This window comes from Crocuta crocuta, unplaced genomic scaffold (genome assembly GCF_008692635.1).
Source record: "Crocuta crocuta isolate KB4526 unplaced genomic scaffold, BGI_CrCroc_1.0 scaffold9, whole genome shotgun sequence".
In the NCBI taxonomy this organism is placed as follows: domain Eukaryota; kingdom Metazoa; phylum Chordata; class Mammalia; order Carnivora; family Hyaenidae; genus Crocuta; species Crocuta crocuta.
The window spans coordinates 10,541,090-10,559,831 of NW_027551567.1; the positions used below are offsets into that span (position 1 = coordinate 10,541,090).

Genomic DNA, 18,742 nt, shown 5'->3' on the forward strand with positions numbered 1-18,742 from the left:
ATCTTACTTGCTTGTGAAGATAAATTTTGAGAATCCTTGACACAAAGTAAGTATTCCGTGTATTTTTCTACATGGAAGGCTATCACACAGTTTTCTAAAATAATGCTCAGAAAATGTAAACTTGCTTTAAAGGTTGTAGATGTAATTTTAGCCTTTATTTTGTAAAGATGGTAATAGATTTATAATTATAAGTTTAAAGTTTTGAGAATTTGAGATCTGGCTTTAAAAATAGGCCTTAGAGAATGATTGATAGCAAATAGGGTTTTTAAATTTATGATTTTGTTTATATGTTAGAATAGTTCTAAAAATAAGGATTGTATTTTATTAAGCTGACCTTTTAGAACTTAGAACTATTGTGGAGAGGAGAAGTAACTAGTCTTCCAAATTTGAAAAAAAATTGAGAAAACAATTGTGAAAAACTGGCATTTTTAGAACAAATCAGGTGTTCAGGACATAGTAGTACTGAATATTTGTGGATCTTCTTTTCATAGGGACTTCTTAAATTATATGCTAGGGGAAGGACTGGCATTTCTAGATCTCACAGGCAAATCAAGTAGTTTAATTAATTATATTGATCTGCCTCATTTTGGAAGGTCTGAAAAGATTTCCAAAATGTTTTTTCCCTGTGTAGGTCTAGATAGATTCTCAACATGAAAGATCAATGTGGAGCATGTAAAATGGAGTATAATTAAAATGATAGTCACCTCCACATCAGCTACCAAGGCAATCTCAGTCTTGTAGATGACGACATTGAGACGTGGAGTAAATGTTTTCCTCCTCATTCAGCAAGTTTAAACCTAGACTGTTGGACTTTAGAGCTTTTAATCAAACTTTTGACCTTTCTTTAAAAACTGAGTACAATTCTTAATGACATTATGTCTGGTGGAATCCAGTGGTTTCCAGGTTTTTTAATATTTTATTCCCACTGATAAAATTTATATTTTAATGATAATTTCCATTGACAATGGCAAAATTTTCTTGGCTGGGAAGAATGGCTGTTTATATGAAGTAGTATAGCAAACAGAAGCAGATAGTTTTAGCCAGAAAGGCAGGAAGGTAAACTACTCAGTCTTTTCTTGCTCCTTCCTTGCTACAGTTCACATTTTCAGAAGAGAATCCTGTTGTTCCAATTGTGATAGACAGTTCTAGAAATTTTTTATATATGCAACTCGAAAAAGGAGTAGTAAAGGTTTATGATTTGGGTTGAGGCTTGAGCAGAGTTGTCTCTTTCACAGAATTCTGCTATCCCTGATAGTAGAAACATAGATAGAACAAGAATTATTTAGATCAGGGGTGGTAAACTATGTTGGTTGCAGATAAATTGTGTAGGAAACCTGTTTTTTATAAGGCCTCAAAGCTAAAGTTACTACATTTTTAGAGCTGGTAAAAAAAAAATATATATATATACACACACACACACACACACACACACGTACAACAGATAGTCGCCCTCAAAACTTAAAATATTTATCATCCGACCCTTCACATAAAATGTCTGCTGACCTCTGCTCTAGACATCATAACATATTTACAAAGGGATACCTTTAATTCAGGTTTTAACCATTAATTATAGACCATTAATCCAAAGATTATTGTTACTGTATCACGTGATTCTCTATTGGGATTGGAGGTAGGGGTGGGGATATGAGAAGTTTGAAAAAGCTCTGAGCCCCCTGGTGTAGGAGTGAATCTCAGTGGAATGACACCAGAGTTTGCATCTGTAAAGCAGGCTGTTGCATCTAGTAGGAGAGATGAGATGTTTGAGAATTTAAAAGGGGAGCACAGCTGATAAATATGCATTTTTTAAAATTTTCTTTTAAGGATAGTAATCATAAATTTTACGGTTGTTTAATCTGTTTGTGCCTTGTAACTTTATGAGTTTAAAATTTTAATCTTAGAAATATCGAGAAAAGTAAGGTTGATCACATTGATTTCCTTTAGCCACAGTAGGAGAGAGTACTACTCTCTTTGTAATTTTATTTTCTATCCTTAGTTTGTCTTTTTTAAAGAGTTTTATTTATTTAAGTAATCTTTACACCCAGCGTGGGGCTTGAACTCAAAAACCTGAGACCAAGAGTCACATACTCTTTGGGCTAAACCAGCCAGGCGCCCCTCTATCCTTAGTTGTTGTGTCTCCCTTTACCTATAGGAATTTGTGCTAGTTTGTTTAGTACTAAAAATGAACTTTAGAATGTTTCTTTTTCTGGCACAGTTCAATGTCTGTTGAAAACTATTCAAACTGTCCAATTTTAAGCTTTCTTCTATATTGTTATATATGTATCTGAGGCAGTAGGTACTATAGGCAGTGTAAATGAGGGCTGGAATTACACTGGCTTGGTTTGATTCTCTGCCATCCACTAAATGTGTGTGATCTTGGGAACCTTGCTTTATATTATTGTATAATAATTTCTTCATTAATGGGAATAATAGTTATATCTCTTATGGTTGTTAAAATAACTAACTGAACTTTTACATGTAAAATTTACCATACTCACCACAAGGCCTAGCATTGAGAGTGCAGTCAGTATGTGTTAGTGTTAATATTTATCACCATTAACTTTATAATTTGGTCATGCTTTTTATACGTTAATGTCTTAAGAATTTGAAAGCAGCATGGGTCATGGAAAGTGATCAGTATATTAGAATTGAGGATGATATTTTGTTTTTCCCAAATAATAATGTACAAATTATTACTGAGAATCCAAATATATGTGTTTTGTCTAAGGGATTTAATTATGATATCATTTCCGATTTCCCTTTTGATTTCAATTTCCTTTTAGCTACTTACTAGTATAAATAAATAAATAAACATTTATTCAAACTAAAAAGCTTAAGTTAATATTAAAGATACAGTGTCTTGCTAATTTGAAAATTAAATATGCCTATATGCTATATAGGAACCATTTTAATTTTTTTGAGCCATTTTAATTTTTTAAAATTTGTGTTTGTCTTTACATTTTATTGACCATAATGACATGGAGTAATATTTATTAAGAATAATGATTTAAGAAGGTAGCAAAAGAAAGTTTTCATTTATCTTTAAAAGTATGTAGTGTGTGTGTGTGTGAGAGAGAGAGAGAGAGAGAGAGAGATGCAGTTAGGACCAAAAAGAGACTTGATTCTTATTCTCTTGTAGTTAATGGTGAAGTTGAGAAGAAAAACACTGAATTATTAAACTTCGAAATGTATAATTATAAACTGATACATGAGTTAAGAAACAGTCACCAAGAGTATGCACCCAAGGTAACACATTTAGAATGGTAAGGTAAAGGAAAACAAAGGACGTTATATTGGAGAGAAGATTTGAAGCACATTGAAGAGTTGTTTGGGCAGGGAAATGTAGGTAGAGAGTGTGCCACATGGGAAAAGCCTGACAGCAGAGATCACAGGTAAAGAACATGAAAAAAGGCCAGTATATCTAAATATGGTAAATGGGGGTGGGACTGTGTAGGACTAGGAATGTGCAAGATAAAGCAGAGAAGTATGAATGGACTATACATGCCTTTCAGGATTTGTAGACCATGTTAAGGAGTTGGATGTCTGAAGAGCAAGGAAAGTCTCTGAAGTGTTTTTTTGTTTTCTAATTTTTAAAAAATGTTTATTCATTTTTGAAAGACCAGGTGTGAGTGGAGCAGGGGCAGAGAGAGAGGGAGACAGAATCTGAAGCAGGCTACAGGCTCTGAGCTGTCTGTCAGCACAGAGCCCCATGTGGGGCTCAAACTCATGACCTGTGAGATCATGACCCAAGTCAAAGTCAGACGCACAACCAGCTGAGCCACTCAGGTGCCCCATCTCTGAAGTGTTTTTAAAAAATTTTTATATGTTTATTTTTGAGAGAGAGAGACAGACTGTGCGCTGAGGAGGGATGGAGCAAGAGGGAGACACAGAATCTGAAGCAGGCTCCAGGCTCTGAGCAATCAACACAGAGGCCCATGGGGACCTGAACCCAGGAACCTCGGGATCATTACCTGAGCTAAAGTCAGACACTCAACTGACTGAGTCATTCAGGTATCCCTCTGAAGTGTTTTAAATAAGGGTGATTTGACCAGATAAAGCTTTTGGAAAGATGATAATGATTGCAATATAAAGAGTACCTCTGGAATAGAAGAGGTTATAGATTCCAGTGAGGTAGGAGGCATGAGTGGATGTGGGAGAGATAGGGGTTTATTGCAAAGATGATTTTGAATTGGACTGTTGTGAAGAATAAGAAGGGCAAATCAGTTGGACTTGGTGACTACTTGGATATTGGGAATGAGATGGAGGAATGGGCAATGTGAAAAACATGACTTTTTCGTTTGAGGCTGGATAGATAGTGTTGCCGTTTGTCAGGGTAGGGAACATTTTGGGAGAGGAGTGTTGACATGAGGATTATGAGTTCATTTTTTCATATGTTGAGCTGAGGAGGATTTGGGACTCCAAAGAGAAGTATCTTTTAAGGAAGTTTGAAATTTAAGTCTAGATTACAGATACAAATTTGGGAATCATTGGTATAATAATTGTCCAAGGAGAGAGTATTGAGTGAGAAGAAATAGGGTCTGGAACTGGGCTCTGGGATCCTGGACCTTAGAATAGGAAAAGTCAGTAGTTACTGCATATTGTCAAATGTTTGTTTACCTAACAAGCACTTAAATACAAGTATGATGTTACGTACTGAGTAGACAGGTAAACGAGATCTAAGCCCATGTCTACTTATGTAGGTCATGGACAAGTCAGCAATCTTAGGATACTGCAGGGAACCTTCAAAACAGGGCAAGATAGAGTTGTTTTGGGGGGGAAGATCATAACTATGATTAGATTACCACTGAAGTGTAGATATCAAAATATATGAAGAACAGTTAATATGATAAAGTACTACAGAGTGCTGATGAGTGGGGTAAAAGAATATTTTGGGAAAGAGTATAATGTGCTATGGAAACACAAAGATAGAAAGTCCAAAAAGAAGGGGCAGAGGTATTGTAGTAAGTCATAGAAGGCAGTGAGGCATAGACTGAGACATGAAGGAGAATGAGGTGGGGAATGTGGATGGGCAGAGGGTACAGCTTGTATAAAGTTTCAAAAGCCAGAAAGTCCCTGAGGATTTTAAGAACTTAAAGTATCTAACTTTTAAAGTGAAAGTTGATTTTGAAAAATTGAAATATACTAAATCACCAAGGAAAGACTAAGTCTGAGAATATGGATTCATAATATTTTATTCAAAGACACAATTCTGCAATAAGGATTTTCAAGTTCATACCTGCAGTGTGTCTTGCAAAATGACTCTAAAACAGGATAATCACAGAACTAAAGTTCGTAAATAATGAACTTTATGATTAAAATAAATTTTTAAAGGAAATTTTGATCAGTTTAAAGAAAGCACATGAGAAATATACAATTTAGAACTAGAAGGTACTCTAAATATTCTAGGCTTTTTCCTTTAAATTTTATTTTTAAGTAAATTAGGGAAGATTCAAGTATAATTTTAAAAATTCATGTTTTGATAATTTCTTCAAAATTTGTTTTGCTTAGCTAGTCACACTAAGGTTTGGAAAAGTATGTTTTGAGTCAGGAAAGTGATCATAGAGAAAAAGAATCATAGCTTAATTAAAAAAAAATTTTCTTAATGTTTTATTTATTTCTGAGAGAAAGAGAAAGCATGAGCAGGGGAGGGTCAGAGAGAGGGAGATACAGAATCTGGAGCAAGCTCCAGGCTCTGAGCTAGCTGTCAGCACAGAGCCCAACACGGGGCTCGAACCCACGAAACGTGAGATCATGACTTGAGCCAAAGTCAGATGCTTAACTGACTGAGCCACCCAGGCACCCCAAGAATCATAGCTTCATAAGATAAGTTTAGGAAATTGTATTAAACAGAATCAAACAGATTTATCTCAAGATTTTTCAGAGGTACATAATATAGTATATATAATTTGTTATAAGTTAGAACCTCTTTTCGAGAAGTCTTCATTCCACTAGTACTTACTGACCATCTACTATATGCCACACTCTGTATTATTTAAAATTGTGTAACAGTGTGCCTCCATGTTGTCTCCATGATAGGAATGTATTATGATAAAAAGTAGGTTGGTTTCTCTTAATTGGCTTCAGCTTAGAAGGATGAATAGTAGCTAACTTTTTAAAAATACCATTCATGTTCTTCTACAGTTCGGGTATAACAGATACTGCAAGATGTAATGAAATGATTCAACCCATCAGTTCCCTCCCCAAATCGATCTTATAAGGAATTCATAATAAAATTGTCATTACCATGTGTACTTGAGTAGCATTTCTCAAATACTTGGCCTCAGAACCCCTTTATATTAATAAAAATTACTGAATTTTCTTTGTTTACATGGAATTATTTGTTCACATGATTTAAAAATTAAGATAAATTATAAAGTATTTTATTCATTTAAATATAATAAATTCATTTCACGTTAATAGAAATAACTTTTTAATAACAGTTTTCTAAAACAAATTGTTGAAGAGTGGCATTGTTTTATACTTTCGGGAATGTTTAACATCTGGCTTAATCGATTTCTTCTATCTGCTGCCTCATTTAGTCTATTGCAATATCACATGCCACTTGGCCTTTGGAAAAATCCATCATACATTCATGAGAAAGTGAAAAAGCAAAATAACGTATTAGTATTATTTGTGATTTTTACTTCAGGAACCATCAGGGGTTCTCAGAACTCACTTTGAAAACAGCTGAACTATAATATTTAGGTGGTACATTGACAAATTTTTTGTAACTTGATAACCTAACTCTGAAGTGATAAAATAGTATACTTTTTTTTCCTGTAATTCTCTTTAGAGTCTTCTTAAAGACTTTCAGGATGGATAATAAAAATATAGAATTTCATGTCTTGGCTTCAAATGCTAGTGTAAATTAAGCAGTGTTTTGAAGTTGTTCCAAAAGTGCCCAAACTTTTTGTGGTAGGTAGATTTATTTTATAGTTGAAGCTTAGTTAAATCAGTAGTTGGACTTAGGCCTTTCTCACTAAGGTTTTTTTGTAAATTACAAAATTCATCATAGAGGCTCTATAAGTGTTTTTAAATTTTGTGATGAGTACATGAATTATCAGGGGTTTTGTTTGTTTTATCCTTAATTATTCTGGAGATATTCCTTATATGAAAGATCCAAAACATTTATTATATTTAATAGTTGGATGACTTGTAACGTTTTGAAAGTTAAAATGTTAAACTGAAACATTTTAGGTTATAATGCTGTATATTTTTTCTTCTCAGTATTTGCATTGACTAGAATCTGCTAATTTATAAGTTGCTATATTTAGGTTACATTAATTTAGCAGTTTTTCTTCTAGGTGAATTAAATGATGGTTGGGGTAACTATTTTATTCTGTGAGTCAAGTGGTTGAACATAACAAACATGGACTTTTACCCCAAATAAAATGAAATGTGGACTAGTCAGAACAAAGTATTCTGTTTTTTAAATTTTATTTACTATAAAGAACCATATCACTTTATTTAGCAAGTATTTTATATGTCTTTCACATAATAGGTGAAGTATTACAGACATTTAGCACCTGATCACTTGCTGCAAATATGTCATCGTCTAGGACCTCTTCTTGAACAAGAAATTCCACAAAGCGTTCCTGGAGTACAAACTTTATTAGGAGCTGGAAGACAGTCCTTGCTACGCACAAATAAAAGTATGAACAATTTCTAATAGGATTTAGATATTCTTTTTTGTGTATGTGTCCTATCTTTGGATCCATAAAATTATGTGTGTTTAATAGGCTGCAAGCATGTTGTATGGAAAGGATCTGCTCTGGCTGCATTGCATTGTGGAAGACCACCTGAGTCACCAATTAACTATGGTAGCCCACCCAGCATTGGTGAGTTGTTTGAATTCATTAATAAGTTGATATCCTCTTGGTAAAGAGCTTTTGAATATAAAAAATGTTTTAGTACTTCAAGAGAATTTCATAGTATGTGCATTAGTATTCAATGAAAAAAAGCTGTCATTTTTTAATAAGTCAGTAATCTTAATAGTGAAGTCATAATATGTAATTATGGATTGTATTTATTGCACCTAATATAGGCTAGCTAGCTCATTGATAGTCTACAGGAAAAAAACTGTTTTCCTAAAATGTATTACATCGACTTTGTGGGGGCCTATAACACAATACAGATTAGTTATGATGATGGAAAAATAAATAGTTTGGTTACTTGTTTTATAAAGTATAGTGCATTTTTTTGCCTTTAAAATTTCAAAGAGAAACTGATACAGATAGGTCTTCCTTTTATGAAAAGGCTCCTAGATCCATTCCTTTGTATCTTTTACTACTAGGCACTTGTCTAAACCTAGATTACTGTAGCATCTTCCAGACTAATCTTGCTTTCAGTGTCTTCTCCCTCTTTTCCTTCCCAGTCATACTTAGAACACTGCAATGTTAATCTTAACTTAATTCTACCCTTGGTGTGTTGTCCTTCTGCTCAAGGTAGCATAAAGAGATTAAGATATTTTAATGGTGTCATAACTTCTCTAGCACCAATTTAAAGTTCTGATTTTCAGAGACTTTTATATTTTAGTCATAGCCTATTCTCCCACCCACCCTTTTGCCTTTCCAGGAGTGTTTTCTCCCTCTTCCACCTATCCAAGTCATACATCTTCCTTTTCTGAATCCTTATAATACTGATGATCATCAGCATTGCAATTCTGGGGGCGCCTGAGTGGCTCAGTCGGTTAAGTGTCCAACTTCAGGTCAGGTCATGATCTCGTGGTCTGTGAGTTCAAGCCCCGCGTCGGGCTGTATGCTGATACCTCAGAGCCTGGAGCCTGCTTTCAATTCTGTGTCTCCTTCTCTTTCTGCCTTTGCCCTGCTCATGTTCTGTCTCTCTGTCAAAAATAAATAAATATTAAAAAAACAACATTGCAATTCTGCCTTTTGCTTAATATTTATCTAGTGTAGTGTATCTTTTTTTCATTGTTTTACTCTTAACCTTTTTGTGTCCTTTTATTTCCCATGTCTCTTAAAAATAGGAAGTGGCTTTTTAAAAATACAGTATGGTAATCTTTATGTTTTATGTAGAGCATTTTGTTCTGTATGTATGATTACTGATAAATGTGGGTTTAAATCTCCTAATACTTGCTACTTGGAAGGTGATCTCTCTTGCTGGTTTTCTACAGTTTGTGATATGCCTTGGCGTCTGTGGGGTTTATTTATCTTGTTTGAGATCCATAAGGTTACTTGAATCTGTCATCTCTTTTTACTGGCATTGGAAAATTCTCAGATATTATATTTCAAAATATCATATTTGCTCCATTCTCTCTCCTCTTGGACTTCATTTGAACACATGCTATTCTCCCTTTATCTTCTCTGTCACTCTCTTTTTGTATCTTTTTGTCTCTGATGTATTCTGGTTTTCACTGACCTAATTTCTAAAGGTATCCTAGGTGTATGGTGGGCAACCATTGATGATTTTTTTTTTCAGCATATGATTATCTTGGTTACATAATGATATTTATACATAATCTTTACATAATGATATTTGTATATAATCTATATATAAAGAGAAGCTTTTAAAAAAGAAAGGATTTGAGACACTGGAGTGTATTTGTGCTTAGAAAATTACACTGGGAGCAGAATGGTGTTCTTGAAAGAAGGGGAAGGTAAAATATTAAAGGAGTTTCATTGATAAGGAGAAGTTTATCCTCTCTTTGAAAAACTACAGGTCTGTATAGTAAGAATGTGTTACGTTATTCTTTAAACACATTGTCATGTAGCCCTGTGGTAGGCAGTGCAAGTGCAAGAATGATGGACAGTAAATAACTTTCCTCTGTGAGTAATTATTATGTGCCAGGCAGTACTCAAAGCATTTTTCATTTATTTTCTCTTTTAAACCCTAAACAGTCAATAGGAGGAACTGTTCTTACTTTATAGAGAAGGAAATTGAGGCATGGAAAACTTTGGCATCTCGACCAAGGTTATTTAGTGAGTCATGAAACCAGGCTGACTCCATTATGCTATGTCTTATTTTCAATCAGCTAAACTTAAGTATTAGCATTTGGTTACTCAAGACAATTGGTATTAAGTCTCATGGTCAAATCAGTAAATTTGTTGACATGGATATAGGGAATATGACCAAAAACGTCTTGTTTTTTGTCACATCATAGAAATACAACTGGTATATTCAGGTATCAGAATTAATTACCAAGCAGGTAAATTTTGTACCTTTATGAAAGACTTATTTCATTTTTAGGGTTTAAGATAAATGTTTTTTTCTTCCATTCGTATTTTCAGGCAAATACTAGTTCTTTGTATTTAGAAAAAACTATTATAATGCTAATTTTACCTGCTTTTTCATATTTGCATATAGTTTCTTAAGTTACTGAAGAAAAAAAAGCTGAACTAAAAATGAGTCTACCTACTCTAGTAATAGTTTACTATCATGTCTTATCAGTTCACCTTGGTGACAGTCCTGAATGTTTTGTGATTGCTACAAATTGGGAATAGGATGGTAATGGGAAAAAATGTTCATCAAGCTTTGGGCCTGCATGGTGACACAGTGTATCATTTTACGTTAGAACAGAGTATGGGTTAGAAGATTTTTTTTTTTTAATAATGAAAATTTGTAGTACTGACTTAATTTTTTTGTTGATTCCTCTATGCTATTTTTTCTTTTATAATTTATTGTCACATTGGTTTCCATATAGCAACCAGTGCTCATCCCAACAAGTGCCCCCCCTCCATGTCCTCTTTGCTGTTCTATCTAGCTACCTTTAAACATTTTCTTTGCTCTTTCCTCGGTCAATGTAGCAGTACCAAGTATAAATGGACATAAGAAAAAAACCTTAACATTTTAGCTTTTCATAAACTATGGATTTAAATGTTTAACATAGATCCAGATGTTTACATTTTGAAACATTTGAGATTTTTAAAAATAAACTTTTAACTTTGGAATAAGAAGTTCCTCGCCGAAGAGTTGCACAGATAGTTCACAGTTCTTTATACACTCTGTTCAGATTTTCCTAATGTTCTAATCTTATTACCTGGTACATTTCTCAAAACTACAGAACCAGCATTGGGATGATATTATTAACTAAACACCAGACCTTATTCATATCTCACCAAGTTTTTCTGCTAATTACCTTTTCTTGTTCCAGGTTACTACACTGCATTTAAGATTTGGTNTCGTGGGTTTTTTTTTTTTTTTTTTTAAGTGAACTTTCTCTTGTAACTCAGAGGATCACATAAGATGAGTGTGGTGATAAATTGGGTTTTCCTTTCTTAGATTTTTGCAGACTATATGCAAACTGTTGTACTTCTCAATTTGAGTATTTCACATTTGTCTGAAACTTTAAAATGCGTAAAATAGAACTTCTGACCCTGTGAAACTTGTTATTCCAAGCCTGGGAGTTAGACTTCCTAATTCATTTAGTAAATAAGGCATGTGTATTTTATTCTAGTCTCTTGAATTTGTTTTTCATTACCATTGCCAACAGGCACATTTGAGGCCTTGGTACTTCTTGCCTGAAGCTCTAACATCTTTCATTCACTTACTAAATAATTACTGAATCTCTCTGCATTATTTCTGGCTTTGGGTTCGGATCTGGAGTTGTAGGATAAGTAAAACATGCTTGCCCTCTGCTCTCCTTGAACTTACCAGACCACTTGATCCCTTGCCTCTAGTCTTATTCCTGTGCTCTAGGATTTAGCTCTTAATCAAGGTTTTGTAACTTTGGCACTATTTATATTTTGGGCTAGAGAACTATTTGTTGTAGGCTACTGTCTTGTGCATTGTCGGGTGTTTTATCAGCATCTCTGCCTGTGCCCAGTAAATGCTAAAACATTTTCCACCTCTTGCCCCCTGGAATTGTGACAACCAAAAAACATCTCCAGGTATTCTCAAATGTTCCTGGGGCAAAATTGTCTCCAGTTGAGAACGCTAATTAAAAGTTCTAAAAGACATGTGTGATCCTGTCATGCCTCCTTTCCCTCATTGACTTTGAATAGTCTTAACTGTGTAATGTCTCTCACAAAATCGACCTTTTCCTATCTTCCCGCCTTTTCCTCACCTCTACCTGTGCTCTAGCTTTGTGTAACTTCTTGGCAGTTCTTCACAGTCAGCTAAATTCTTATCCTTTTGTCTCTGTACATATTTTATTTCTGTCTGCAATATCTCTTTTTGTCAGTTCTATGAATATCTATTCATCCTTTAAACTTTAAATGTCTGCCTATGCTTACGTCTCCTATAGCTTTTGTCACATAGTTGTGTCTGTTTTTTTCTTTGCTTTTTCTGTAATATTGTTAGGACATGGAGGATAGAGATTATGTTTAATTGCTTTTTATAGACCCAACTCCTCAGCATTAGTAAACATTAGATGAAGAGACAGTCAGTATTTGATGAACTGGAGTGGGACTCAAAAAGTTCAGCAGTGTATAGGGGGTAAAAATTGGAATAGATGGTTGGAAGAAGAGCAAGAGTTGGTCCAAGGATAGCATTGAATTAAGGGAAAGCCACAGAAGCTGGTTTTTAACAAGTAAACGTTTATTAATGAACTGATCTATCGGTTTCATTACACTTGGGACATCAAAATTATACCTGTATAATTTAAGACCCAGGTGTTGAGCTTATCTCAGCTTTGTGTCTTCTAGCCCTTGATGTAAATTGTGAAAATTGGACTGGAATTCATTCTCCGGGCAGGAGAACCAAAGCATTCATCTCCTTTCTGGTCCTCTAGAACCTCTTTAAATGGGGGAGAAAGAAAAGAAAAGAAAGATCATACTGATCTGTTATCACTAGCTTCTAATTAATTTTCTATGGAAGAGATGCATGAATGTGTATTAGGCATAACAGATTCACTTTCAGAAATACTAATGATCTCAGGTATTGTGCTTTCTCCAATCTCCTTACCCATATTATGCCTGTTTTCAGATATAATTTACTCTGTATTTGCCTATGTTCAATAGGCATAATTCAGTAATAAATGACATTAGTGGAGGGAGACCAGGAAAGAAAAGACTTAGGTACATTAAAGCTGTTTTTAATCTTAAATTTGGAGATTCCTTTAATACAGGTTTATCTTGTGAAAAAAGTTCTAATACATTAAAGCAGTCATTTGCTTATTGACTGTTTACATTATTTGACATTTACCATATTAGCAAAGTAAACTAATGTTTAGGTTTTCCATATCTCATCTTACATGTTGTTTTGCCTATGTAGTTCATATCTCTGTTCTCCTTGTTGCTTCTGTCATTTTATTTGTTGCTTCTGCTGCAAGGTTGCAGTTCTTGTGGGTGAGGATAAGGAGTATTGGGAAACCTGATTCTTAAAAATGTGTGTGTAAGGAAAGTTTTACCTTGGAAAATAGCCTTACTATACAAACACCCGGTTAACACTAAGGAGCTTTTGCATGAAAAGGAGTTTTAGATCTCCTCTACATTTACCGTTTTTTCTGAGAAAACTAGTTTTGAACAAAGGCAGCAAAGATTTGCTTAAAATTAGATTATAAATCTTGGCTTGGCTTTAGTCTAGATGTGTGGCCTTAGGCAAATTAATTTTTTAGAGTTTCAACTTCCTCATTTGTAAAATAAGGGTAATACTTACCGTATATGGTAATTTGGAAACTTAAATGAGATAGCAAAGTGAGGCACAATGTAGACTACACTAAATGTTACTTTTTGCCCTTTCTTCCTATAATTCTCATTAAATGCATTATTTTGCTAGTAAATCTTGAGTACTTTTAAAGAAAAGGGTCTTTTCCCCTTTTATTTTCACTGCTATGTTTTGCCACATTTCCAATATTTGACTTATTCTGCAATTGGTAGTTTTTTAACATAATTTGACACTGGCCTGAGATCTGGAAGTTAGAGTTAAATTATTTCCTCATGTAACTATATTTCTTACATAACTATTAGTAATATCGTATACTGTGAATCTATAAGATTTAACATATAACAATTGACATATAATTCAGTAATTTATAAGATAATCTGTAGTTTCTTTTGTGTTCACTTATTCTTTGTCTCATATTCTCTTAAGTCTTGTACCTTTTTCCCCCTCAGTCCAAACTTTCTCCTTTGTTAGGCCATCTATTCATCACTTATTTAAAAACATTCATTTTGACCATTTTTCTCAGTAACCATTTTCTCTTTTAGAACGCATTTTCTTCTATTTTTCTAATCTTAATAGTTTTATAACTTGTGTTGCTTAATCATTTCTGACTTAGCTGTATTTTTGGATTTTTATTTTTTGGTCTTGGCTTCTGTCTTTTCGTCTGTCCCTTGAATGATATTTATGCACCTTTTTTTTTTCTACTATACTGTTAGGGCCTGGAGGATAAGGATTGTATTTCATTGCTCCTTATGGACCCAACTCCTCAGCATTAGTAATATTAAATGAAGAGGCAGTAGGTAATTGGTGTAATTAATGAATGAGGTGGGACAAGAAAAGTTCAGAATGATACTCATATTTCCATTTGGCACAGGTTTTTTGTTTTTTTAATTCTCTTCCTTGTTCCCCTTCCTCCCTCAGCCTCCCTACTTCCTTGTTTTGCCTTCTAAGAATAGGTAACTGTGAGAGACTCCTAAGATGTTTTGCATTTTTGTTTTAAGGGAAATAAAGCTAATGTTCATTATGCCAAAGTGCCAAATATATAAAACAGACATTATTATTTATTTTTTCTTTTGCTTAAATTTCTTTTCAAATTTATGGTTGACCAAAAAAGGGGAAACACTTTGAAGAATGCCAGTTTACTTAGGTGAGTTCAAATTATTACTCTTGTAGCTGTGTTTTATTTTCTTTTTGTAAATAATGAGAAGAAATTCATTTTAAGGTCATAGATGTGAGTGCTATCATCTGTGCCCCCTGATGCCTTGTTGCACTATGTCTGGCAAGTAGTTTCCATAGTAATTAGGAAGCACTAGCACAAACCCCTTTTAGTTTGTGTTCTGTATTTTTCCAAATGCCTTATTGGTGTTGAATTTCATATCTGTTTAAGTGAAGCAAATTATCTTAGTTTCTTCATAAAGTCTTTGTCTTTTCATTTTGAATTTTGAAGTTAAGAATTGAACATCTTCTGGGGTACGTGGGTGGCTCAGTTGGTTGAGTGTCTGAGCTGACAGCTCAGAGCCTGGAGCCTGCTTCGGATTCTGTGTCTTCCCCCCACCCCCCGCCCCGTCCCCTCCTGCCCCTTCCCTACTTGTGCTCTTGTCTCTTTCTGTCGCAGAAATAAATACCATAAAAAATATTTTTAGGGCCGCCTACGTGGCTCAGTTGCTGCTTAAGTGTCTGACTTCGGCTCAGGTCATGATCCCACAGCTCATGATCTCACGGCTCGTGAGTTTGAGCCCTATATCAGGCTCTGTGGTGACAGCTGAGAGCCTGGAGGCTGCTTCAGATTCTGTGTCTCCCTCTCTCTCTCTGCCCCTCCGCACCCTTGCTTGCTCTCTCGCTCACTCTCTCTCTCTCTCAAAAATAAACATTTAAAAAGGTAAAATAAAAATTTTTAAACTAAAAGAAAAAGAGGAATTGAATATCTTCCTAGACATCTTGAAATAAGAAGTCCATGATCAGGCTGAATAGATATATGAACAGAGCAGCAGTTTGTTCAGCTTCTTAAGGAAGATGAAGGGGGAAAAATGATGTCTCACAAAAGTCTTTTAAAAAGTAAGAGAAAAGCTGTGTTCAGTAAGATTTAGTTTTATAACTTGAAGAATTGATTGTTCAAGGACAGTCAGTATTGTGTTAGTATATAATTAATACCTTTGAGTTTACAGAACAGGTTGTCTCATTTGATTTTCATAACATTGCAAGACCCAACTTTATTGAAGAAACTGAAACTTAAGAAGAGGTAGTGACCAACTCTGTTATCCCTGGTTGTGTTGTTTCTGTCACATATTTATTTAGCACCTTTTTGCCTTCTAAGTGAAATTCTTAATGCATTAGACTTGTACTACTTGTGTCCATTTATTGATTTGGGTATGGGAGCCTTTGAATTATGCCTCAGAATGTGAACTTTAGAAAGATTAAAATATGGTATATTCTTTAAAGTTTATCATTTACCATATAAATACTTAATTTGAGAGAAAATAATTCAAGTCCTTGAAAAAGACTTAACAGTCTTGCTGGCAAACTGATTAATTTTTATTCTAAAATGAAATTTCGTTTTTTTGAACCCTTTGATTTCTTTTGCAAAATCAACTTCATTGTGGTCAGGCGATGAAACTGCTTTGGTTATCCCAAAGCAAATCTTAGGTTATTCTCACTTCTTTCTTCTTAAAAACTTTCAACTTACTATTTTCAGAAAATAATCCAGAATGCCTTACCATAGTTTACAAAGCAGTTTGGAGTCTGCCTCCTACCTTCCCATCTCTTCTCTTGACACTTGCCCCTCTGTGCTCTGTGTGCTAGCCATACCTACTTTCTTATGTCGCTTGAGTTCCTTGTTCTTTTCAGCCTCAGACCATTGTATATGCTCTTGCCTCAACCTAGAATATGCTTCCTTCCCACCAACATTTTTTGTTCCATTTTTGAGGTCTTAGTTTAAATGTCCGTTTTTCAGAAAAGCCTGACTCACTGATATCCAGCCTTTCCCTCCCCTGCCATATATTTAAGGCCTTCTGCTGTATATTTTAAGGTTTTTCTGAAGCTTTTTTTTTTTTTTTTTGCTGACACTTGTAAGTCCTTGTTTCATGTCTGTGTTCCCTGCTAGACCTTCATGAGGATAAGTACTGTGCTTTTTCTTTCTCTGTTACATCCCTTTGTCTATATTTGGCTCATATAGGTGCTGTATAAATGTTAATTTAAAATTAAATGATTACCGTGTTTGGCATAAAACGATAAAGCTTTTAAAAAAATGAATTTTTATTTTTGTTATTTATCATTATTTTTTTAAGGTTTTATTTATTTCTGAGAGAGAGACAGCATGAGCAGGGGTGGGTCAGAGAGAGAGGGAGATACAGAATCTGAAACAGGCTCCAGGCTCGGAGCTAGCTGTCAACACAAGCCCAGTGTGGGGCTTGAAACCCATGAACTGTGAGATCGTGACCTGAGCTGAAGTTGGACGCTTAACCAACTGAGCCACCTAGGTGCCCCATTAAAAAATGAATTTTTATTAAAATTACTATGAAAACATTTAAAATTTTATGATTGAAGTAGCATCAGACTAGTTTCTAAGAAAGAAAAAGAGGAAGAATAATATAAATCAAATAATTTTACAATTCTAGTAAATTTGTTGTATTTTATTTGTTTTTATTTTTTTTAATGTTTTATTTATTTTTGAGAGAGAGAAAGAGAGACAGCGTGAGCAGGGGAGGGTCAGAGAAAGAGGGAGACACAGAATCCGAAGGCAGGCTCCAGGCTCTGAGCTGTCAGCACAGAGCCCAATGCGGGGCTTGAACCCAAAAACCGTGATTTCATGACCTGAGCCGAAGTCGGACGCTCAACTGACTGAGCCACCCAGGCACCACTATAATTCTATTAAATTTGAATCCTTGTAATTACAGTGTCTGTTTTGGGGGTTTATTTGTGGTTATTATATACGTGTTTCAAGAGAATTTTTTGCTTAACTCTTGGAATCTCTTTACTTTCTGTATTTTATTTTAGTATTTATGTTCTCTTTAGAGCTTATTTATCTTTGTGGTATCTGCTAAATCTTAAAAACATGATGTCTTTCATATGGGAGGTACAGCTAAACACCAAATTGACTATGTAGAGACTTGGAGGGTATCTGCTGTGCATACTAATTATTGTAGTTACAGTAGTAAAATAGAGAAGCTCTCCTGGGTGCTGTGTTGCCCAGGTGATTTCTTTTTCTTTTTCTATTTCTATTTTCTCTTGCCTTTTTTGTTGACAAAAAGTTGTTTACAGGATTATCCTTCTAATGTTGCAAACCCCTTATACTACAAAACTAAAGTTGGGAATTTTGTTCATTATAGTTAACGGTGATTTATTTGCCTTGTTCTTGTGTTGGTTAGTTGCTAGTTACTGGTGCAGGATGATATAAAGATCAGATGATGATGTAGAAATAAGCCAGTCTGTGTTGAATTATTTCCCAGATTATCTCTGGCCCTCAAGTTACGAAAATTTGGTTGTTATTCCCTACTGACGTCTGTGTTAGTAACCTCAGGAGAATTGTGGCAAGCTTGTCAGTTGTTGCTCTATAGTGAATTAAATGTTAAAAACTCCTTATATGATTCCTTCCCAAATAAAATTGAACCTGCACTGTCTTTGATATATTTCTCTTTTACCATAAAATTTTAAGGGGAAAGATTTTAGAAACAAAACTTATAAACAAAATTAATAGTGCTTTGTATTATTTTATGGCTTTTGAATCAAAACACATGTAAATTCTTTGTAGTCTTATCATTCAATCCATTGTCAGATTGGCTGTGATTATTGTCTGTTTTATAGTATACAATTCTGGTACTTAAGTATACTTTGTCTTGAGGGTTTCTTTTTTTATGATTAAATAAATTTAAATTCATTGCATCTTTATCCTTGGGCCTTTTTTCTCAGTTTTTGAATTTAAGTTAATCTCTTTAGACAGTTTAGATGTTTCATATTGCTCTTTTTGAGTTTCTTCAGATAGACTGAGCTATACTTTAATTAAAAATTAATCAGAATGAGGGGCACCTGGGTGGCTTAGTCGGTTAAGCATCCGACTTTCGCTTAGGTCATGATCTCGTGGTTCGTGGGTTCGAGCCCCGCGTCGGGCTCTGTGCTGACTGCCAGCTCAGAGCCTGGAGCCTGTTTCGGTCTGTGACTCCCTCTCTCTCTGACCCTCCCCTGCTCACGC

At 34.6% G+C, this 18,742-nt stretch overlaps 1 protein-coding gene across 1 annotated transcript in view; it reads left to right on the forward strand.

The window, feature by feature from the left end:
- Positions 1-4,175: 4,175 nt before the first annotated feature.
- PHIP (PHIP subunit of CUL4-Ring ligase complex) overlaps positions 4,176-18,742 on the forward strand; it is a 116,746-nt gene continuing 102,179 nt past the window's right edge. Inside the window, exons 1-3 of the mRNA XM_077750355.1 lie at positions 4,176-4,268; positions 7,499-7,649; positions 7,737-7,835. Of these exons, the coding sequence (XP_077606481.1) occupies positions 4,176-4,268; positions 7,499-7,649; positions 7,737-7,835 (343 nt within the window). The remainder of the gene's footprint in view (positions 4,269-7,498; positions 7,650-7,736; positions 7,836-18,742) is intronic.